General features: G+C 38.3%; 1 protein-coding gene across 5 annotated transcripts in view; it reads left to right on the forward strand.

Annotated features, from left to right (window-relative positions):
* Nucleotides 1–20,547, forward strand: part of UEVLD (UEV and lactate/malate dehyrogenase domains) — a 59,207-nt gene that overhangs the window by 1,892 nt on the left and 36,768 nt on the right. For all 5 annotated transcript variants that reach the window (XM_025928460.2, XM_086677834.1, XM_086677833.1 and 2 more), the window contains exons 2-4: nt 6,003–6,087; nt 12,759–12,824; nt 18,605–18,768. In XM_025928460.2, coding sequence (XP_025784245.2) covers nt 6,003–6,087; nt 12,759–12,824; nt 18,605–18,768 — 315 coding nt within the window. The remainder of the gene's footprint in view (nt 1–6,002; nt 6,088–12,758; nt 12,825–18,604; nt 18,769–20,547) is intronic.

Raw genomic sequence — 20,547 nt, forward strand, 5'->3', positions numbered from 1 at the left:
ACCTGCATAATTATTCATAACTACAGAAACAACCCAAACGTACATTAACAGAAGGAAGGATAATTTGTTGTATATCCACACAATGGAAAACACTACTATGTGGCAATGAAAATGACTGAGCTACAACATGGCAACAATACAAATGAATCTTAGAGACATGATGTTGAGTGAAAAAAAATTGGAGGGTATATGCAAAATTATGTTTTGATAAAGCCAACAAAATTAAAATTAAAAACTAAACAATAAATATGAATACTAAATAATGTGTTGTTTAGGGATGCACTCACATGCATGATAAAACCAGAGGACGAAAGCAGAGGAAAGTGAATATACAATTCAGGGGAGGCAGTTGAGTGGTCGAGAGGAGTAGTCAGACAGATGTAATGGTGTTGGAGAGGTCTGTGCTGTCCAGTATGGTATCCAGGAGCCACAAGTGGCTATTTGTCAAAACTAGCTAAAATTAAAAATTGAGTTTCTCAGTCACACCAGCCACATTTTGTCAGCCCCATGTGGCTGGTGGCTACTCTATTAGACCTATCACACATAGATCTTTTCCATCATAGAAAGTTTTGTTAGATGTTACTATTTCTAAATCACATGTGAGTGAGTTGGGGCATGCTGTTCATTCTTCAAAATTAGTGTATATGTTTGTGTATGTGTGTATTTATATATATATGTACATATATACACATACACACATGTGTATATATCCTTTAATTTGTTTTAGATATTAAGTTTAGAAAGATTATCTGGTTCCCTAATTCCTATTTCCCACATCCCTCGTTGGGTTACCTTGGACAGGTAACTTAACCTAGATTTGCTCTGCTCACTCGTAGAACAGTAAGTTGGACTTGATCTGTAAGATACCTTCCTGTTAACAATTTTTTTTTAATGTTTTTGTTTTTAATTTTGGGAGAGAGAGCTAACAGGAAGAGCAGAGAGAAAGGGAGAAAGAGAATCGCAAGCAGGCTCCACACTGTCAATGCAGAGCCAGACGTGGGGCTCAAACCCGTGAAGCATGAGACCATGACCTGAGCTGAAATAGAGTTGGAGGCTTAACCAACTGAGCCACCCAGGTGCCTCCTGTTAACATTTTTTTAATGACATGATGCCATGAAGTATTCCTCAATGTGTCCTACATTTGAACATAGGTCATATAAGAATACTCTTACGTACTTTTCATAAATATAAGTGTACGAAATAAAAATACTGTAGTATAGTAGATAAAGCTAAAATTTTCGTAACTTCTCAATTTTTCAGTTACTGACTTTTATGACAGTATAATTATTTTAGCTTTCGAATCTCACAGGCCAATTTTCCTCTTTAGTGGCATGCCTCCACCCTTTAAGCACATGGGATTGTCTGAGGCACATTTCCTTAGAGAATGTTAGGCAGACTTCTCTTTGGTGTTAATAGGAACAATAATGGAATGTGTGTCTTAATATTATAATAAGAAGATATTCTGTTTCATATATACTGAAAATGATGTGAAGAAAAATTTTTAGGACAAACAAAATAGATCTGTCTTTTTAGGTGTCAAAAAGGCAAATCAGGGGCGACCGGGTGGCTCAGTCGGTTAAGTGTCCAACTTCAGTTCAGGTCACGAACCCCCGCTTTGTGAGTTCGAGCCCCGTGTCATGCGGGCTCTGTGCTGACAGCTCAGAGCCTGGAGCCTGCTTTAGATTCTGTGTCTCTCTCTCTGTTCCTCTTTCTCTCTCTCTCTCAAAAATATTAAAAAAAATTTTTTTTAAGGCAAATCACATATTTGACTATACTAGTGACATTTGGGTATTCAGTCCCTAAGGAAGAGTGTTTTTGCCCTCCTTTGACACACTTTTATAACAGTTTTGCAATTAAATCAATTATGATGTGTATGCCATTAATAATTACATTCTCATGGGACATTAAAGATCTAGAAAACAGCTTATAATTTTAAGTAGGAAACAAAACAAAATTGTTTTCATTCATAATGAATATATCAGCTGACAGCAGTGCAGCCTTCTGTACATTGGTGGGATGATTTCATTCACTTTTGTTGATGCTGAGTCAGGGACTCTGAATCTGGAACTCATTTCACCCTGCTGTAATTAATACTGATCACTTCCTAGTTTTTGGGTTTTTTTTAATTTTTTTTTAATGTTTATTTATTTTTGAGAGACAGAGGGAGACAGAGCACAAGTGGGGAAGGAGCGGAGAGAGAGGGAGACACAGAATCCAAAGCAGGCTCCAGGCTCTGAGCTGTCAGCACAGAGCCTGACACGGGGTTTGAGCCCACGAACCGCGAGATCATGACCTGAGCTGAAGTCAGCGGTTAACCTACGGAGCTACCCAGGCGCCCCTCACTTCTTAGTTTTGATGCCCAGTCCTGTGGATCATTCTCGTATAAATCTACCTCTTTGCTAACTCCCATCCAGCCTGTATTTATCAGAGGCATACCCAGTGCTAAGTGCTGTGGGGAGGTACAAAGATGAGTAAGAGGTGATTCCTGCCCTCAAGTTGTTAATAATGATGGGCTTTCTCTTCTGCCAAATTTCTTCCCATCTTAAAATGATCCTCCCCCTTCCCTCTCATTTTCTAGACTCTAACGCAAATTGTAGGCAGCTGTTGCTGGAGGCCTTTCTCTAACTTAGATATGCTTTATGTGGATTCATCACTTCCTGTCTGTACTTACTATTGTATACATTTTTGTTTAATATCTTACTTTTACATATGTTAATCATAAGGTCCTCATACATACCTGTTGCAGTTGGTAGGCAGTGGAGCTATATATCTTTTGCAAATGAAAAACTTAAGGCTCAGAGAGGCTCCCACTAATCTACTTTCTGCCTCATGGATTTGCCTGTTCTGGATATTCCATATACAAATCATATAATATGTGGCCTTTTGTGTCTGCTTTCTTTCACTTAGCATAACGTTTTCAAGGTTCATCCATGTTGTAGTATGTATCAATTCTTTTATTCTTTTTGTGGCTGAATATTCCATTTTATGGATATATTACATTTTATTTATCCATTCATCAGTTGATGGAGATTTAGCATGTTTTCACTTGTTGGCTATTATAAGTAACGCTTCTTTGAACAATAGTGCACGTGTTTTTGTGTGGACATATGTTTCCCCTTTTCTTGGTTCTATACCTTAGTGGAATTGCTGGTCGTACGGTAGCTCTATGCTTAAATCTTTTGAAGGACTGCCAAACTTTTCCAAAACGGCTGTACCACTTTCCCACTAGCAGTAGCTTATGTATACAGGGGTTCTGACTTCTTCACATCCTCTCCCATACTTACTGTTTTCTGTGTTTTTATTATAGCCTGTCTTTTAATTATAGTATGCATCCTCCAACTCTTCTGTTCTTTTACAGGATTGTTTTGGGCTGTGCTAGGTCTCTTGCATTCCCATCTGAATTTTAAAAATTTTATTTATTTAAATTCAAATTAGTTAGCATACAGTGTAGTATTGGTTTCCAGAGTAGAACCCAGTTATTCATCACTTACGACACCCAGTGCTCATCCCAACAAGTGCCCTCCTTAATGCCCATCACCCATTTAGCCCACCCCCTACCCACCACCCCTCCAGCAACCCTCAGTTTTGTTCTCTGTCTTTAAGAGTCTCTTATGGTTTGCCTCTCTCTCTGTTTTTATCTTATTTTTCCTTCCCTTCCCTTGTGTTCATCTCTTTTGTTTCTTAAATTCCACATATGAGTGAAATTATATGATACTGGTCTTTCTCTGACTTATTTTGCTTAGCATAATACACTCTAGTTCTGTCCACGTTGTTACAAATGGCAAGGTTTCATTTTTTCTGATCGCTGAATAGTATTCCATTGCATATATATACTACATCTTTATCCATTCATCAGTCAATGGACATTTGGCCTCTTTCATAATTTGGCTGTTGTTGATAGTGCTGCTATAATCATCGGGGTGCATGTGCTGCTTCGAATCAGCATTTTGGTATCCTTTGGATAAATACCTAGTAGTGCAATTGCTGGGTTGTAGGATAATTCTTTTTTTTTTTTAATTTTATTTTTTATTTTTTTAAATTTACATCCAAATTAGTTAGCATATAGTGCAACAATGATTTCAGGAGTAGATTCCTTAGTGCCCCTTATCCATTTAGCCCATCCCCCCCCCCCCCCGACAACCCCTCCACTAAGCCTCTGTTCTCCATATTTATGAGTCTCTTATGCTTTGTCCCCCTCCCTGTTTTTATATTATTTTTGTTTCCCTTCCCTTATGTTCATCTGTTTTGTCTCTTAAAGTCCTCAGATTAGTGAAGTGATATGATTTTTGTCTTTCTCTGACAAATTTCACTTAGCATAATACCCTCCAGTTCCATCCACGTAGTTGCAAATGGCAAGATTTCATTCTATTTGATTGCCGAGTAATACTCCATTGTATATCTGTACCACATCTTCTTTATCCATTCATCCATCAATGGACATTTGGACTCTTTCTATACTTTGGCTGTTGTCGATAGTGCTGCTGTAAGCATGGGGGTGCATGTGTCCCTTCGAAACAGCATACCTGTATCTCTTGGATAAATGCCTAGTAGTGCAATTGCTGGGTCGCAGGGTAGTTCTATTTTTAGTTTTTTGAGGAACCTCCATACTGTTTTCCAGAGTGGTTGCACCAATTTGCATTCCCACCAACAATGCAAAAGCAATCCTCTTTCTCCACGTTCTTGCCAACAACTGTTGTTGCCTGAGTTGTTCATGTTAGCCAGTCTGACAGGTGTGAGGTGGTATCTCATTGTGGTTTTGATTTGTCTTTCCCTGATGATGAGTGATGTTGAACATTTTTTCATGTGTCAGTTGGCCATCTGGATGTCTTCCTTGGAAAAGTGTCTATTCATGTCTTTAGCCCATTTCTTCACTGGATTATTTGTTTTTTGGGTGTTGAGTTTGATAAGTTCTTTATAGATTTTGGATACTAACCCTTTATCTGATATGTCATTTGCAAATATCTTCTCTCATTCCCTCGGTTGCCTTTTAGTTTTGCTGATTGTTTCCTTTGCTAGGGTAATTCTGTTTTTAATTTTTTGAATTTTAAGATCGATTTGTAAATTTTTGCAAACAAAAAGCCAGTTGGGATACTGATAAGGATTGTTGATTATTGAATCCGTTGGGGAATATTACCATCTTAACAATAGCAAGTCGTCTGATCTACTAACAAGGGATGGCTTTCTTTTACTTAGATATACTTTAATTTCTTTCAACAATGTTTTGTAGTTTCTACACTAAGTTTTACATCTTGTTCAAATTATTTCTAAGTAGTTTTTTTCTTTTTGATACTATTGCAAATGTAACTATCTCCTCAAATTTCATTTTGAGATTGATAATAGATTCTTCACATACTTTTTCTTTCCTTCATGTAATCCTCAGCACAAGTCTAGGAGGTGGCTCTCTTTGCAAATGAGGAAATAAGTTCAAAGAAGTTAAATGACTTTGCCAAGGTAGTATTTCTGGGAGTACATCTGGATGAATAAAGAGGCAGTTGACTCAACTTGACTGCAAACCCTTGAGTGATGTCTGTTCTCCCTTTGAAACCCAGGATGCAGTGCCAGGAGGGTTAGGAGGGGAATTCAGGGTGTCTCATTCCTTGAATGAGGTATTCAAGGAGGAGACTTGGATCTTGAATAGTGGTGACAGGGGTGGTGCTCCTGCCCTCTTTCTTAAGCTTTCAGGAGGTATTTGGAAATTTAGTTTAATTTAGTGATAAAAGGCCCAAGTCCAGAGTTTGAGCTCTGGCTTGACTCTAACTGTCTAACTCAGCAAGTTAGTTTGCTTCTCTAGCTTTCATTTTCATCTTCTGTAAAGTAGAGCAGTCATAAGCCCTGCTACCTACTTCATGGGGTCATTATTAAAAAGAGTAAATCACATACTATCCATGTTCATAAAACTCAGAGCCGGGGGCCTAGCACATGGTGTTCTGTTCAGTGCTAATTGTAATCGTTCTGCAGCTTGTAGCTTGATTCTTACTTGGTTCTCATCTTTCTCTTTTCAGTACAAGTTCAGAGATCTAACTGTGGAAGAACTAAAGAATGTAAATAGGTTTTTCCCACATTTCAGATATTCCATGGACACCTATGGTAAGAGTCATAACCTCTACTATTAACTTTAGTAAATTGTGAATTATACTTAGAGAGCTACAAAATTGTAATTTCTCACTTCTCTCTTTTATCCCCTGATTTTCAACTATACTTTGTGACCTGTGTTTTCTGAGGAAATTTAAGTTAATACAACTTATATTGTATTAGTTTTAAAACAAACTGGTGGTTGCCAGAGGGTAGGTAGGTGGGTGGATGAGTGAAAGAGAGAAGGGATTCAGAGTACACTTACCTTGATGAGAACTGAGAAATGTGTAGAATTGTTGAATCATTATATTGTACATCTGAAACTAATATAACATTGTGTGTTAATTATACTTGAGTATGAATAAATAAACAAACAACAACCAATCAGCACAAATTTATTAGTAGCTCAAAAAAGCGCAAGTTTACTATCTTAGAGTTCTGTAGGCTAGAAGTCCAACACATGTCTCTTTAGGTTAGACATTTAGGCCAAAAGCAAAGTGTTGGCAGGTCTTAATTCCTTTCTGGAGGCTCTGGCAGAGAATGTAATTCTTTGCCTTTTTTATTATTATTATTATTATTATTATTTAGTTTATGTATTTCTTCCAGTAATCTCTACACACAAGGTAGGGCTCGAACTCACCACCTTGAGATCAAGAGTCACATGCTCTAGTGACTGAGACACCCAGGCACCCCGCCTTGCCTTTTTTAGTTTCTAAAGGTTAGCCATATTCTTTAGCTTGTGATCTCTTTCCTCCATCTTCAAAGCTAGCAATGTTGCATGTCTCTGACCATTCTTCTCTAGTCATATCTCTGATTTTAAGGCCCAGTGTGATTAGATTAGGCTTACTCCAATAATACAGAATAATTTCCCCATCACAGGGTCCTTAACTGCATCTAAAATGTCTCTTTGCCAAGTAAGATAACATATTCACAGGTACCAAGGATTAGGATATTGGACATCTTTGGAGGCCATTGTACTGCCTACCACATAAATGGTTGAGTCTGAATTATTAATAACAAAAGTTTTAGTTATCTTGTTCACTTATAGTTACCTAAGAAAGATTTTACTTCACTGTCTTTTAAAATTTCTGACCACAAATCACACTTGAAAATGCATTTTAGGGGCCCCTGCATGGCTCAGTCGGTTGAGTGACCAACTTTGGCTCAGGTCATGGTCTTATGGTTCATGGGTTCAAGCCCCATGTCAGGCTCTGTGCTGACAGCTCAGAGCCTGGAACCTGCTTTGGATTCTGTCTCCCTCTTTCTCTGCCCCTCCCCCGCTTACACTCTGTCTCAAAAATAAATAAACATTTAAAAAAAATTTTTTCAATGCATTTTATATCCTGACTCCATAGACACATAACTGAAATAGTGTGTACATTCTGGCATTTTCTATTCCATTCCATTTCATTCAAAGACAAATGCTAATTGAGATTCACAAAATTGATTTTAGGACCCACAAATTAGTCAAAACACATGGTTTTCAAAAACTTATTTATATTCCATGGGAATGTTTTATATTAGAATTAGTTAGAAATGTATCTAATTCAGATTTATATATTAGAAATTTTGAGGAGTTATTGAAGTATTTCTTAGGGATAGCTAGTTAATTTCACATGTGGAAGAAATTATTAAATTCTAGCCCATCTGTGACTGGCCTCTCTTGATTAGCACCTCATTATTTGGTGCTGCATAAATGAGTGGGATCGGGGATATGACAGCTACTTTTTATTGAATGCCAGATATGTTTCCAAATGTTTTATCTACATTATCTTACATATTTTTTTACAACCCAAGCTGTGAGTTAAGACAAAATTAAAAGAACAATTTCTAAATAAAACTTAAAGTATAATAATTGTGTTATTTACAATAGGAATCAAAGAGAATAAAAATGAATGAATTAAATAAGTAAAAAGTTCACAGAACAGACTGTGTGATACAATTTCATATGTAAAAAAAAGTTTATGAACTTTTTTTAATGTTTACTTATTTTTTTTTTTTTAACACTTTATTTTATTTTTGGGAGAGACAGAGCATGAACAGGGGAGGGTCAGAGAGAGGGAGACACAGAATCTGAAACAGGCTCCAGGCTCTGAGCTGGCAGCACAGAGCCTGACGCGGGGCTCAAACTCACGGACCGTGAGATCATGACCTGAGCCGAAGTCGGCCGCTTAACCGACTGAGCCACCCAGGCGCCCCAATGTTTACTTATTTTTGAGAGAGAGAGAGAGAGAGAGAGAGAGAGAGAGAGAGACAGCACTAGCAGGGGAGGGGCAGAGAGAGAGGGAGACCCAGAATCTGAAGCAGGCTCCAGGCTCTGAGCTGTCAGCACAGAGCCTGACACGGGGCTTGAACCCACAAACGATGAGATCATGACTTGAGCCGATGTTGGACGTTCAACTGACTGAGCCACCCAGGCGTCCCAAAAGTTTATGAATTTTTAAAAAGGCCTTCGGAAGAATATGCTAAATGGTTGTCTTTCCATAAAGGAATTATGGGCGAGTCTTACACTTTAGTTCATGTTTCGGTAACTTAATAGATTTCTACAGACATATACACTTTTTTTTTTTTTCCCCAACATTTATTTATTTTTGGGACAGAGAGAGACAGAGCATGAACGGGGGAGGGGCAGAGAGAGAGAGGGAGACACAGAATCGGAAGCAGGCTCCAGGCTCTGAGCCATCAGCCCAGAGCCCGACGCGGGGCTCGAACTCGCGGACCGCGAGATCGTGACCTGGCTGAAGTCGGACGCTTAACCGACTGCGCCACCCAGGCGCCCCAGACATATACACTTTTAACATTAACAAAACCAATAAGATATTTTTTTTAAGTTTTTATTTAAATTCCTGTTAGTTAACATACAATGTAATATTAGTTTCAGGTGTACAATTTAGTGATTCAGTACTTACATACAATACCTGGTGATCATTCTAGCTAGTGCACTCCTTTAAAAAAATATCTTACTTATTTAAGCCATAAATCAATAAGAAAAGTGAAACTAAGTTGAAAGTTACAGAGGCACCTGGGTGGCTCAGTTGGTTGAGTGACAGACTCTTGATTTTGACTTAGGTCATGATCTCACCATTAGCACAGAGCTATCAGCACAGACCCTGCTTGGGATTCTCTTTCTCCCTCTCCCTCTGCCCTGGCCTGCTTGTGCGCTCTCGCGCTCTCTCTCTCTCTCTCTCTCTCAAAATAAGTGAGCTTAAAAAAAATAAAGCTAACTTTTTTTTTCTTAATTGCATCTAAAGATTATAAAATTATAAAATCTTTTTTTTTTTCAACGTTTTTATTTATTTTTGGGACAGAGAGAGACAGAGCATGAACGGGGGAGGGGCAGAGAGAGAGGGAGACACAGAATCGGAAACAGGCTCCAGGCTCTGAGCCATCAGCCCAGAGCCCGACGCGGGGCTCGAACTCACGGACCGTGAGATCGTGACCTGGCTGAAGTCGGACGCTTAACCGACTGCGCCACCCAGGCGCCCCTAAAATTATAAAATCTTAAAATTGTAAAGTTGGAGTCTGGTATCTGAAAATGATTATAACTTTTATATTGTAAGGGTTAAATTGTAGTGTAGGGCTAACGCTTAGCTTGAAAAATAACAGCTTTGTTTTGACACTGAAGGTTGAGAGATAACAGCCTTGCTTTGCTCTTGTAAACTAGCCTCATACTCTTGTAAATTAGGCTTCACCAATTAAGGAAACAAAAGTTCAAAGAAAGAGTGTCAGAGGCAGGGTCAAGGAGATCCACTGGTTGCAACTTAGAGGCAGAAAGTCTAAAATAAACACCTCATTAGGCAGCTGTTTCTAACTCATCTGGAAACTGTTTCTTTGTTCTGTTCCCAGGTGATGATAAAACGATGTGATCGGTTATAAACTCTGTACCCCGGCTGTTCGAGGCCGCACTCTTATCAAGAGTGTTGGTCCCGATCTGTCGGCCTTGCCTCTCATTGTAATAAACTTTGTTGTGACTGTCACTGGTGCCCGTAGCATTCTGTTTCAGGAGCCGTGTGGATGCAACAATATGTGACAGTTATTTGATGGTGTCCCTGAGTTTTATAGTCCTAAACTTTTTTTTATATGTTTATTTATTTATTTTTATTTATTTATTTTTATTTTATTTATTTTTTTTTTATTTTAGAAACAAAAGTTACCTTTTTATTAATTTGATTTTTTAATTTACATCTAAATTAGCATACAGTGCAACAATGATTTCAGGAGTAGATTCCTTATTGCCCCTTACCCATTTAGCCCATCCCCCCTCCCACCCCTCCCAGTACCCCTCTGTTTGTTCTCCATGTCAAAGAGTCTCTTATGAAAAATTACTTTTTAAGAACAGTTCTGTCCAAGTCATAGAAGATTTTATAGGAACTGAGTGGGGGTAGGTCTTCATCAAAAAAAGAATATAAAATTTCAAATACAGAGCTAGGTTATGAAACTGTATATTTATTTAGAATATTAAAAGGAGTAAGTGAAAAAATTTTAAAGCTGGCATACCACACTTACTGCAAAATACTAGAAACTATTTTCATTAAACTTCTGACACCTTTATGATACATTCCTTCCTTCCTTTTTTTTTTTTTTTTTTTTTTTTGGTTGCATTTACTTTGATCACCTCTTCCTATGACAATTTTGTATTAGTTTCCCAAGAGAGGATGATATTTATTTATTTATTATTTATTTTTTTTTATTTATATATGAAATTTATTGTCAAATTGGTTTCCATACAACACCCAGTGCTCATCCCAAAAGGTGCCCTCTTCAGTACCCATCACCCACCCTCTCCTCCCTCCCACCCCCCATCAACCCTTAGTTTGCTCTCAGTTCTCAACAGTCTCTTATGCTTTGGCTCTCTCCCACTCTAACCTCTTGTTTTTTTTTTTTTTTTGCTTCCCCTCCCCCATGGGTTCCTGTTAAGTTTCTCAGGATCCACATAAGAGTGAAACCATATGGTATCTGTCTTTCTCTGTATGGCTTATTTCACTTAGCATCACACTCTCCAGTTCCATCCACGTTGCTACAAAAGGCCATATTTCATTTTTTCTCATTGCCACGTAGTATTCCATAGTGTATATAAACCACAATTTCTTTATCCATTCATCAGTTGATGGACATTTAGGCTCTTTCCATAATTTGGCTATTGTTGAGAGTGCTGCTATGAACATTGGGGTACAAGTGCCCCTATGCATCAGTACTCCTGTGTCCCTTGGATAAATTCCTAACAGTGCTATTGCTGGGTCATAGGGTAGGTCTATTTTTAATTTTCTGAGGAACCTCCACACTGCTTTCCAGAGCGGCTGCACCAATTTGCATTCCCACCAACAGTGCAAGAGGGTTCCCGTTTCTCCACATCCTCTCCAGCATCTATAGTCTCCTGATTTGTTCATTTTGGCCACTCTGACTGGCGTGAGGTGATATCTGAGTGTGGTTTTGATTTGTATTTCCCTGATAAGGAGCGACGCTGAACATCTTTTCATGTGCCTGTTGGCCATCCGGATGTCTTCTTTAGAGAAGTGTCTATTCATGTTTTCTGCCCATTTCTTCACTGGGTTATTTGCTTTTCGGGTGTGGAGTTTGGTGAGCTCTTTATAGATTTTGGATACTAGCCCTTTGTCCGATATGTCATTTGCAAATATCTTTTCCCATTCCGTTGGTTGCCTTTTAGTTTTGTTGGTTGTTTCCTTTGCTGTGCAGAAGCTTTTTATCTTCATAAAGTCCCAGTAATTCACTTTTGCTTTTAATTCCCTTGCCTTTGGGGATGTGTCGAGTAAGAGATTGCTACGGCTGAGGTCAGAGAGGTCTTTTCCTGCTTTCTCCTCTAAGGTTTTGATGGTTTCCTGTCTCACATTCAGGTCCTTTATCCATTTTGAGTTTATTTTTGTGAATGGTGTGAGAAAGTGGTCTAGTTTCAACCTTCTGCATGTTGCTGTCCAGTTCTCCCAGCACCATTTGTTAAAGAGACTGTCTTTTTTCCATTGGATGTTCTTTCCTGCTTTGTCAAAGATTAGGTGGCCATACGTTTGTGGGTCTAGTTCTGGGGTTTCTATTCTATTCCATTGGTCTATGTGTCTGTTTTTGTGCCATATATGTTTATTTTTGAGAGAGAGGAGCGAGAGCGCACTCTTAAGTGGGGAGGGGCAGAGAGAGGGAGATAGAGGATCTGAAGCAGGCTCTGTGCTGATAAGCAGCGAGCCTGATGTGGGGCTTGAAGTCACGAACCTCGAGATTATGACCTAAGCCAAAGTCATATGCTCAACCAGCCAAGCCACCCAGGCACCCCTATGGTCCTAAAGTTCTTAAGTATGTTTTCACATTATCACATTTGATCCTTATGACCACTTTATGATGTAGTCTTGCTTTCTTTATTTTATAGATGATGAAACTGAAGGTCAAAGGGATTCAAGTAACAGCTTCAACAGTAAAGCTGCATGTGTCTAAGTGGGGAAAGTAGGTCTAGAATCTGGAGTTTCTGTATCAAAGCCCTCTGTGCTTTCAGCTATCCTCTTGGCTTTCTAAGAAAAGCCAAGTATGTGGTAATTTCCCCTTGTCAACATAGTTACAGATGCCTAGATGATGAACCTTAAAAATTAGGTGTGCTTCTGTATGTGGGTCTGTGTGTGCGTAAACTTTCATACAGTTTTTTCTACTTTTGAGTGTACATTTTGGGGCTTTTATTTTTCTTCCAGTGTTCAAAGATAGTTCCCAGAAAGACCTGCTGAATTTCACTGGCACTATTCCTGTGATGTACCATGGTAAGTGTGGAAGTTGAGAAAATGTGGGAATTTTGTAAAAGAACAGTTTAACAAGAGCTTACATTTGTTTAGTCCCATAACATTCTCTAAAGTATTTTCACATATAATGTACACAGAACCTTATTGCGTATAGCTGAATGCTGTCCCATTCAAGGTGGCCTAGATTAATATCAACAAATTCAATTCAGTTCAAAAAATACTTAACGAGTATCAACTATATTCCCACTAGTCTGCTAGGTGCTGGGGTACAGAGGAGAGTAAGACAGATGTTGGGGAGGAAGACCTTCCTCTGCCCTGTAGTCCTTCCAGCTGGACTTAGAATCAAATTGACATAAGACAGGTTAACAGGAGAAAATCAAATTTAGTAGGTGTGCGTAGTGGGGAATCCACACAGACTTGAGATTCCAAGGACAGTGAGGGAGCATGAAGCTTATCTGAGCTAAGGAGAGGGGAGGGGCCTGCAGACACAAAAGGGAGAAAGACCACTAGCAAGAAGGGAAAGGAGATACTTGGAAAAACAAAGGTTGCCCTGTTATGCAGCTAAACTCTAGGTAAAGGGGAGTCTCTTTTAATAGCTCTCTTCCAGGTACAGGCTCTTCCTCGCATTGTAATTTAGGCAGTTGAGAGGGAGGAAGAAAGCTTTTCCTGAATCTGCCAAGTTTTGATTACTTTTAACTCAAAATAATCTTTGTGCCAAAGTGGCCCATCTTGGGGCAGCCTGCCCTGGGCCCCTACACAGAGACAGGCCTGATTTTATGGACAGTTCTCTTTGCTTTCCATAGCAAAATGCAAGGATCACACCTTCTTCTCCATTACATCAATGTTTTGATCCTCTCCGTTTCCCTCTGTATGATGTCCCCATTGTATGGGTGAAACTCAGTCTTAGCCTAGTCAAGCGATTTACCTAAAACCACACTGCTTGTATCAGACTGTAACTTGAAACTCCAGTAGGAAATTGGGGGCCATTAAAACTCAAAGAAGGCATCATATTTTCAAGTGATCTGCCTGCTATCAAGTGATAGCTAAGTGTTTGCCAAAAAACAAACAAACAAACAAAAAATCGCTAGTTCCCCCATTCTTAACTCTTCCTATTTGTCCAAACCTACTTCTATCAGTGTTCGAGACGACTAACCTTTCAGGTAGGTATTATAGGTGATTGCTTATATGGTATGATGTGAAGAAAACCAGTGAAGCTTTGGTTCTAATAGATGTCTCTGAAGGGGTGTCTGAAATCCTACCACTAAAAACCTATTCCTGGTCTATAATCCCAAGTGGGTTAATATCCCAAATTACTAATACATAGTGCTGTGTTTATAGAAAATACCTGGTAAACATTTGTTGCATGGTTGAGTTTATTTGATTACTGACTGAAGGGGCTTAGTAATAAATGAATTTGCTGGGCAGTTGAGAGAGGAGGTAACTAAAAAGGGATGAGGAGGACCTGAAAACAAATGGGGAGAGAATGGTGGAATTTGCTCCTTCACAAAAAACTCAGCACTGTATTATAGGAAGACACTGCCCAAAAGACACCAAGGAGCTGTATCTTGGGGGACTTTTTTCAAAGTAGGTATTTCATTATGGTAGTCCTAGACTGTTAACAAACCCTTCTTAATTTCTGCCCCTCCATGATCACTCACTGCGTGAGGTTCACTCATGTGTTATTCTGCCACTGTTTATGTCCCACTATGACACCTCCTTTGGCATAGGAAATGCATAAGAAGTCAGTTTGGTTTTTATTTTTTTTTATTAAAAAAAATTTTTTTTAACGTTTATTTATTTTTGAGACAGAGAGAGACAGAGCATGAACGGGGGAGGGTCAGAGACAGGGAGACACAGAATCTGAAACAGGCTCCAGGCTCTGAGCTGTCAGCCCAGAGCCTGACGTGGGGCTCGAACTCACGGACTGCGAGGTCATGACCTGAGCCGAAGTCGGCCACTTAACTGACTGAGCCACCCAGGCACCCCTCAGTTTGGTTTTTATACATAAGAATATGGTTCGAGATGGAAGTAGATGAGCAGTGATCTGGGCTCTGCAGAAATTGCAGAATTGATTTTTATTTTCCTTCTTGTTCCTCTCCTGCCAAACTCTCAGACTCTTTTCTGGCTGCCTAGAAAACTTTACTCAGACCTGTTCCCCATTACTTGTGTTCTGCATTTATTATGATTAGATGTTAGAGAGAGAGAGAATTATTGCCCACCCCAGTGATTGGTTGACTGATTTCATTCCCAATTCTTACCCACCCCAGTGATGTCAAGGGTAATTATATATTAACAGAGGAGCTCATCAAGTGAATCACTGCTTAATAGCATTTCGGTTTCAAAGATAGTGTGAGGGGGTAACAGGAGGGCATAAATCCTATTTTAATATCATTGGTAAAATGCCCCTCATTGGCGTTCTGCATTTCCTAAAGCCGAGGAGTTATTTCATTGATCCTTAAGCTGGATCTTCCAAGGTAGTAATGGTACCGAAGTACCTTTTGTTTTTGTTTTTTTTTTTTGCAGTACATTCTTTTTTCTTTGCTTTTGAGTAGAATTATATCAACTCTTTGTGATCCATATTAGTTACTTCCTGCTGATCAGAGGTCAGAATGTTACAATAATAGATACTAACTCCAGAATTTGTAAAATGTTACAATAATAGATACTAACTCCAGAATTATGAGGATTAAGTGGATTACCATAAGTAAAGCTCTTGGCGTAGTGCCTGGCACATAATGCTTAATCCTGTATTTCTTTCAGTTCTTAGTTTTATTAGTATAATAATAATACATACTTGTGCTAAAAAAAAAAAAAAAAACTTAAAAATTGAGAAGGGATGAGGTTAAGCTTATAACTAACCTCCTACCCAGTCCTATTCCCCAGATGAATCTTCCATTGATATTTCCTTATGTGTATCTGCAGACATTTTCTGAATCATTTATTATCTCTCCAAGATTGTGTGAAGGTTATGATGACGCTTTTTATTCATCCACTGTACTTGAGAGATGTGTATCATCTTAATAAGTGATACCCATCTGAATTTTATTTACAGCTAACTTAAATTATATTTTTATGATATAATTACTTCAGATCTGAGGACTCTACCAGGATTTCTGACTCTTTGGTAATGAATTCCCGAAAGCTAAGTGGGCAGGGAATGAGGCAGGGCAGTGGCTGACAGAAAAGAATGGGAAAGAAGAAAGGAAGAAGAGAGCAGAACACCAGTAGTGAAATCTTACCAGTTGGACATGGGAATCAGGCTCACCAGTTGCTTTGCCAGGCATGGGCTAGTAAAATGCATGAATGCTGCTGGGGAAGAGCATTGATGGGGGCAGCAGATCCTTAATCAACTAGGAAGATACCATCAATAGACATTTCTTTCCTTTTCTTTAATGTGTGGTACTTAACACAGAAAGCGACACCATGGAGATTTGGCTACTCCAGCTATATTATGTAACAAGAAAATTTGCATGGCCTAGAACAGTGGCTTTCAAATGTCTTGACTGTGACCCACAATAAGAAATACTGTACTTTTACAGACACAGCTAGCACACATGCATGTGCACGCACTCATATGTGTACATGTGAGTACATGTGCATTATATGTACATGTAATGTACACATGTACATTAATATATGAAACTGCCAGGGGTGCCTGGGTGGCTCAGTCGTTTAAGCATCTGACTCTCGATTTCAGCTCAGGTCACTATCTCAGTTTGCGGGTTTGAGCCACACATTGGGCTCTGCACTGACCATGTGGAGCCTGCTTGGGATTCTCCCTCTCCCTATCTCTCTTTCTCTCTCTCTCAAAAGTAAATTAGAAAAAAAGAAACACCATAATACCTGTCATGTATTCTATTTTCTTTTCAATTCCATTTGAAAATATTGCTTGCAGCCCACTAAATTAATTTTGTGACCCATTTATTGCGACCACTATTTGAAAAACACTCTCTAGAGAGTATGTAATGTTAGACAGAATAACTGCTTTTGGAGAAATTTGATGGTGTCTCAGTACCTGTCAGTCACTTTGTGGTGCTACAGTCACATGACTTTATAATCAGAATTATCTATGGATCAGTAGCTATGCTGATAGCCAAATAGTAAATACTTAGACACTATGGTGACAGATGTTAACTAGACTTATTGTAGTGATCATCTTGCAATATGTACAAATATCAAATCATTATGTTGTATGGTGAAACTGTTATGTTATATGTCAGTTATATCTCAAGAAAATTTTTTTAATACTTAGACGAAAATAGAAGAGGAGTGTTCTCAGTACTGCTGATATAAAATAATAGACCCACAAGTATTAGGACATTTCTATAATACTGATTTGCAATCTTAGTTGCACATTAGCATTACATGGGAAGCTTTTAAAAAATGTTGTCCATACCCCATCCCATTGGATCAGAAACTGGGAGAGTGGCATAGGTATTGGTATGTTTCCAAGTTTCTTGAGTGTTTCTAATGTGCATACAGGGTTGAGTATTGTTGTATCCTTAGAGGAAGAAACAAGATGAGAAAAGTAGCTGTCAGTGGAAGGATGATTTTCTTAGCAAGAAAAAGATTTCAGTAGAAAACAATACTTTTTTATTTATACCTGCCCTATAGTTAAACCTTCAACATGGGTTTGAAGTAAATTGCAAAAATTGCCAACCCTTCATGGTACTTACCATATGATGTACTGTTCTAAGCATCTTACATACCTCAACTAATTTCATCCTTACAACAACCCTATGGGGTAGGAGCTATTATTACTATTTCCATTTTATAGAGGAAGGAATTGAGGCACAGACAAGTTAAATAACTGGCCTAAAATCATACAGCTGGTAGTCGTGGGTGAAACTAGGATTTAAACGTAGGCATTCTTGGTCCCGAGCAGCCATGTTTGTAAGTATAGTGAAAGACATGCAGTCAGACTGTGAGTGCAGGAATTGACCATCAGGAGATACAATAGATACAGCTAATGGAGTTGATCAGATTTCTAGTTTAAGTTTAGTTTTTACACTTTCATTAGGTCGTAGATTTGGGCTTCCTGGCAACCAGAGCCGTCAGAGATTTTGGCTCTCAGTAGTCATGACATTACACGTGTGTGGTTGGAAGATCATGCACTCAAGTTCCTGTCTCTCAGTACGCTGGGCAAGGTGATGCTTAAGGTTCTTTTCAGCTCTAAGTTCTGTGATCTAACCCAGCTTGATGACGGTTAGTGAGTAATTTGCGGGTCAGTATCAAATGTATCCAATTCGTCTTTGTTAATTCATTAATTTTTCATGTGTTTATTCATTCACTTATTCTTATGCATATAGGAAACCTTTATTGAGCAATCAGTATGTTGGGCTCTATACTTGGTGTGGGGAAAATAGAAATGAATAATACCTAACCCTCTGGAAGTTTACTGTGTAAAAGGAGACACAGATCTGCAGGCAAGTAACTTCAATGCAGAATAAGTATAAAAATAAAAGTGTCCACTACCTTTAAAGAAAGGTACAATAGCTCTGCTTGGGTGGGGCAAAGAGGTTACATAGAGAAGATACTGTATCCCAGACTCCTGGTACAATAGGTCCTGTAAATATTATTGAATTGAATTGGATGAGCTGGCCGTTGTCTTAATTAAATTTCTTCAGATGTTATGCTGGTGCTTTAATGGGAACATGAAAATGGAGAAGTAGGCCTCGATTTATGTAAATTCTTTATATATGCACTTGACTACAGGTCTTAAGATGCCACCTAGCTGTACCATAAATATAATGTATATGCTTCATCATTATTTGAAGATGTGTTTATTTTGTCTCAAATAGGTAATACATACAACATACCAATTCGTTTGTGGATCTTGGATTCCCACCCTTTTGCTCCCCCCATTTGCTTCTTAAAGCCAACTGCAAATATGGGTGTCTCAGTTGGAAAACATGTGGATGCTCAAGGCAGAATATACTTGCCCTATCTTCAAAACTGGAGCCATGTAAGATCAATTTGGATTTTCTTGTAAAAGTTTTTATTTTTCTGGTGGTACAAATTATTTTTCTCATGGTACAAATAAGTGAATTTTCTTTTAATGACACTCCTCATATGGTCTTTGAAAGTAATTTTAAATTGAACTCCCTAGAGTCACCTAGGTTCCAGAACCCCAGTGACAGACAGCAGCCCGCATGAAGCACTCTCTCCAGGTCTGGAGCCAACTATTATTTGCTCCCTCTCTTTTTATAGTTGTTTACTGCTTATAAAGCACATGAAAAGCTACTAGCAAGTTATTGGGCATTATTTCCTAGTCCCTCCTTATTAAAGATTTTTATGTAATATATGTATGTATTTATAGTCTTGAGAGGGCCTGGGGGAGTCAGTTGGTTAAGTATCCGACTTTGGCTCAGGTCATGATCTCACAGTTTGTGAGTTCAAGCTCCTCATTTGGCTCTGTGCTGACAGTGCAGAGCCTGCTTGGGATTCTCTCTCTCTCCCTCTCTCTCTGCTTCTCCCTACATGCCCCCTCTCTCTTTTGCTCTCTCAAAATAAATAAAAACTTAAATAAAAAAAGAATGTATTTTTTGTTTTGCCTGTTTTTGACCTTTATGTAAATTGAATCATACTGTATATAATCTTTTATTACATGTTTTGTTTTAACTGAGCATTAAGTTTTAAAAATGCATTCACAGTGATATATGTAATTAGTTTATTTGCTTGAAAGTTCTCACATTATGTAATTTTGTAATGATATATGTAACTAGTTTATTTGCTTTAAATTTCTCACATTATGTAATTTTGTTTTCTGTATTTTTCATCTACCATTATTATATTGAGCATGTCTCATATTTTTTTTTTTTAAATTTTTTTTTTCAACGTTTATTTATTTTTTGGGACAGAGAGAGACAGAGCATGAATGGGGGAGGGGCAGAGAGAGAGGGAGACACAGAATCGGAAACAGGCTCCAGGCTCTGAGCCATCAGCCCAGAGCCCGACGCGGGGCTCGAACTCACGGACTGCGAGATCGTGACCTGGCTGAAGTCGGACGCTTAACCGACTGCGCCACCCAGGCGCCCCGAGCATGTCTCATATTAAACAATCTGTTCAAAATACATGGTCTTTAATTGGTTGCCTGATGATCTAGCATAAGGATATTGGCATAATATATTTACAGATTGCTCTGTTGTTAGAAATTTAATGATAAGCATCCTCAAATATAAATACATATAAGCATAAATGTGTATACATTATAAATATTTAATAATTTCCTAATGATAAATCTCTAGGAATGAAATTACTGAATCAAAGCTTAGAAATATTTTGAAGGCTATTCTTACATATTGCCAACTTGGCCTCCAGAAGGTAGACAAAATGTATTTCTACCATCACTTGAAATCAGTGTAGAATGCCACTTTTCCAGCACTCTTGCCCTAACCAGAAGGTATTATCATTAAAGCAAAACAAACCTTTGCTTATCTCTATATATTTACTTACAAGGATGTACAATATGTTCTCATTTTTATAAGTAATTAAGATCTTTATGAAAGGATAATTTATAATATATATATATACCTAGAAAATTGTAGGGCAGGAGGACCAGAGATCCCTGAAGGAGATCAGGAATATGTTGAGTCAAGTGAGATTAGAGTAAAGGATGGTGTTAGGATTATCACTTTTTGTTTTATATACATCCTGTGAAAAAGCATGCAATTATGGACACGTTTTACTTTGTTTTTACAGTTTTCTCTATTTTTCATATATGTAAAACCTTTAAAAAGAAGAA

Source organism: Puma concolor, chromosome D1 (assembly GCF_028749965.1).
Source record: "Puma concolor isolate L17-30 chromosome D1, mPumCon1.1.hap2, whole genome shotgun sequence".
Lineage (NCBI taxonomy): Eukaryota > Metazoa > Chordata > Mammalia > Carnivora > Felidae > Puma > Puma concolor.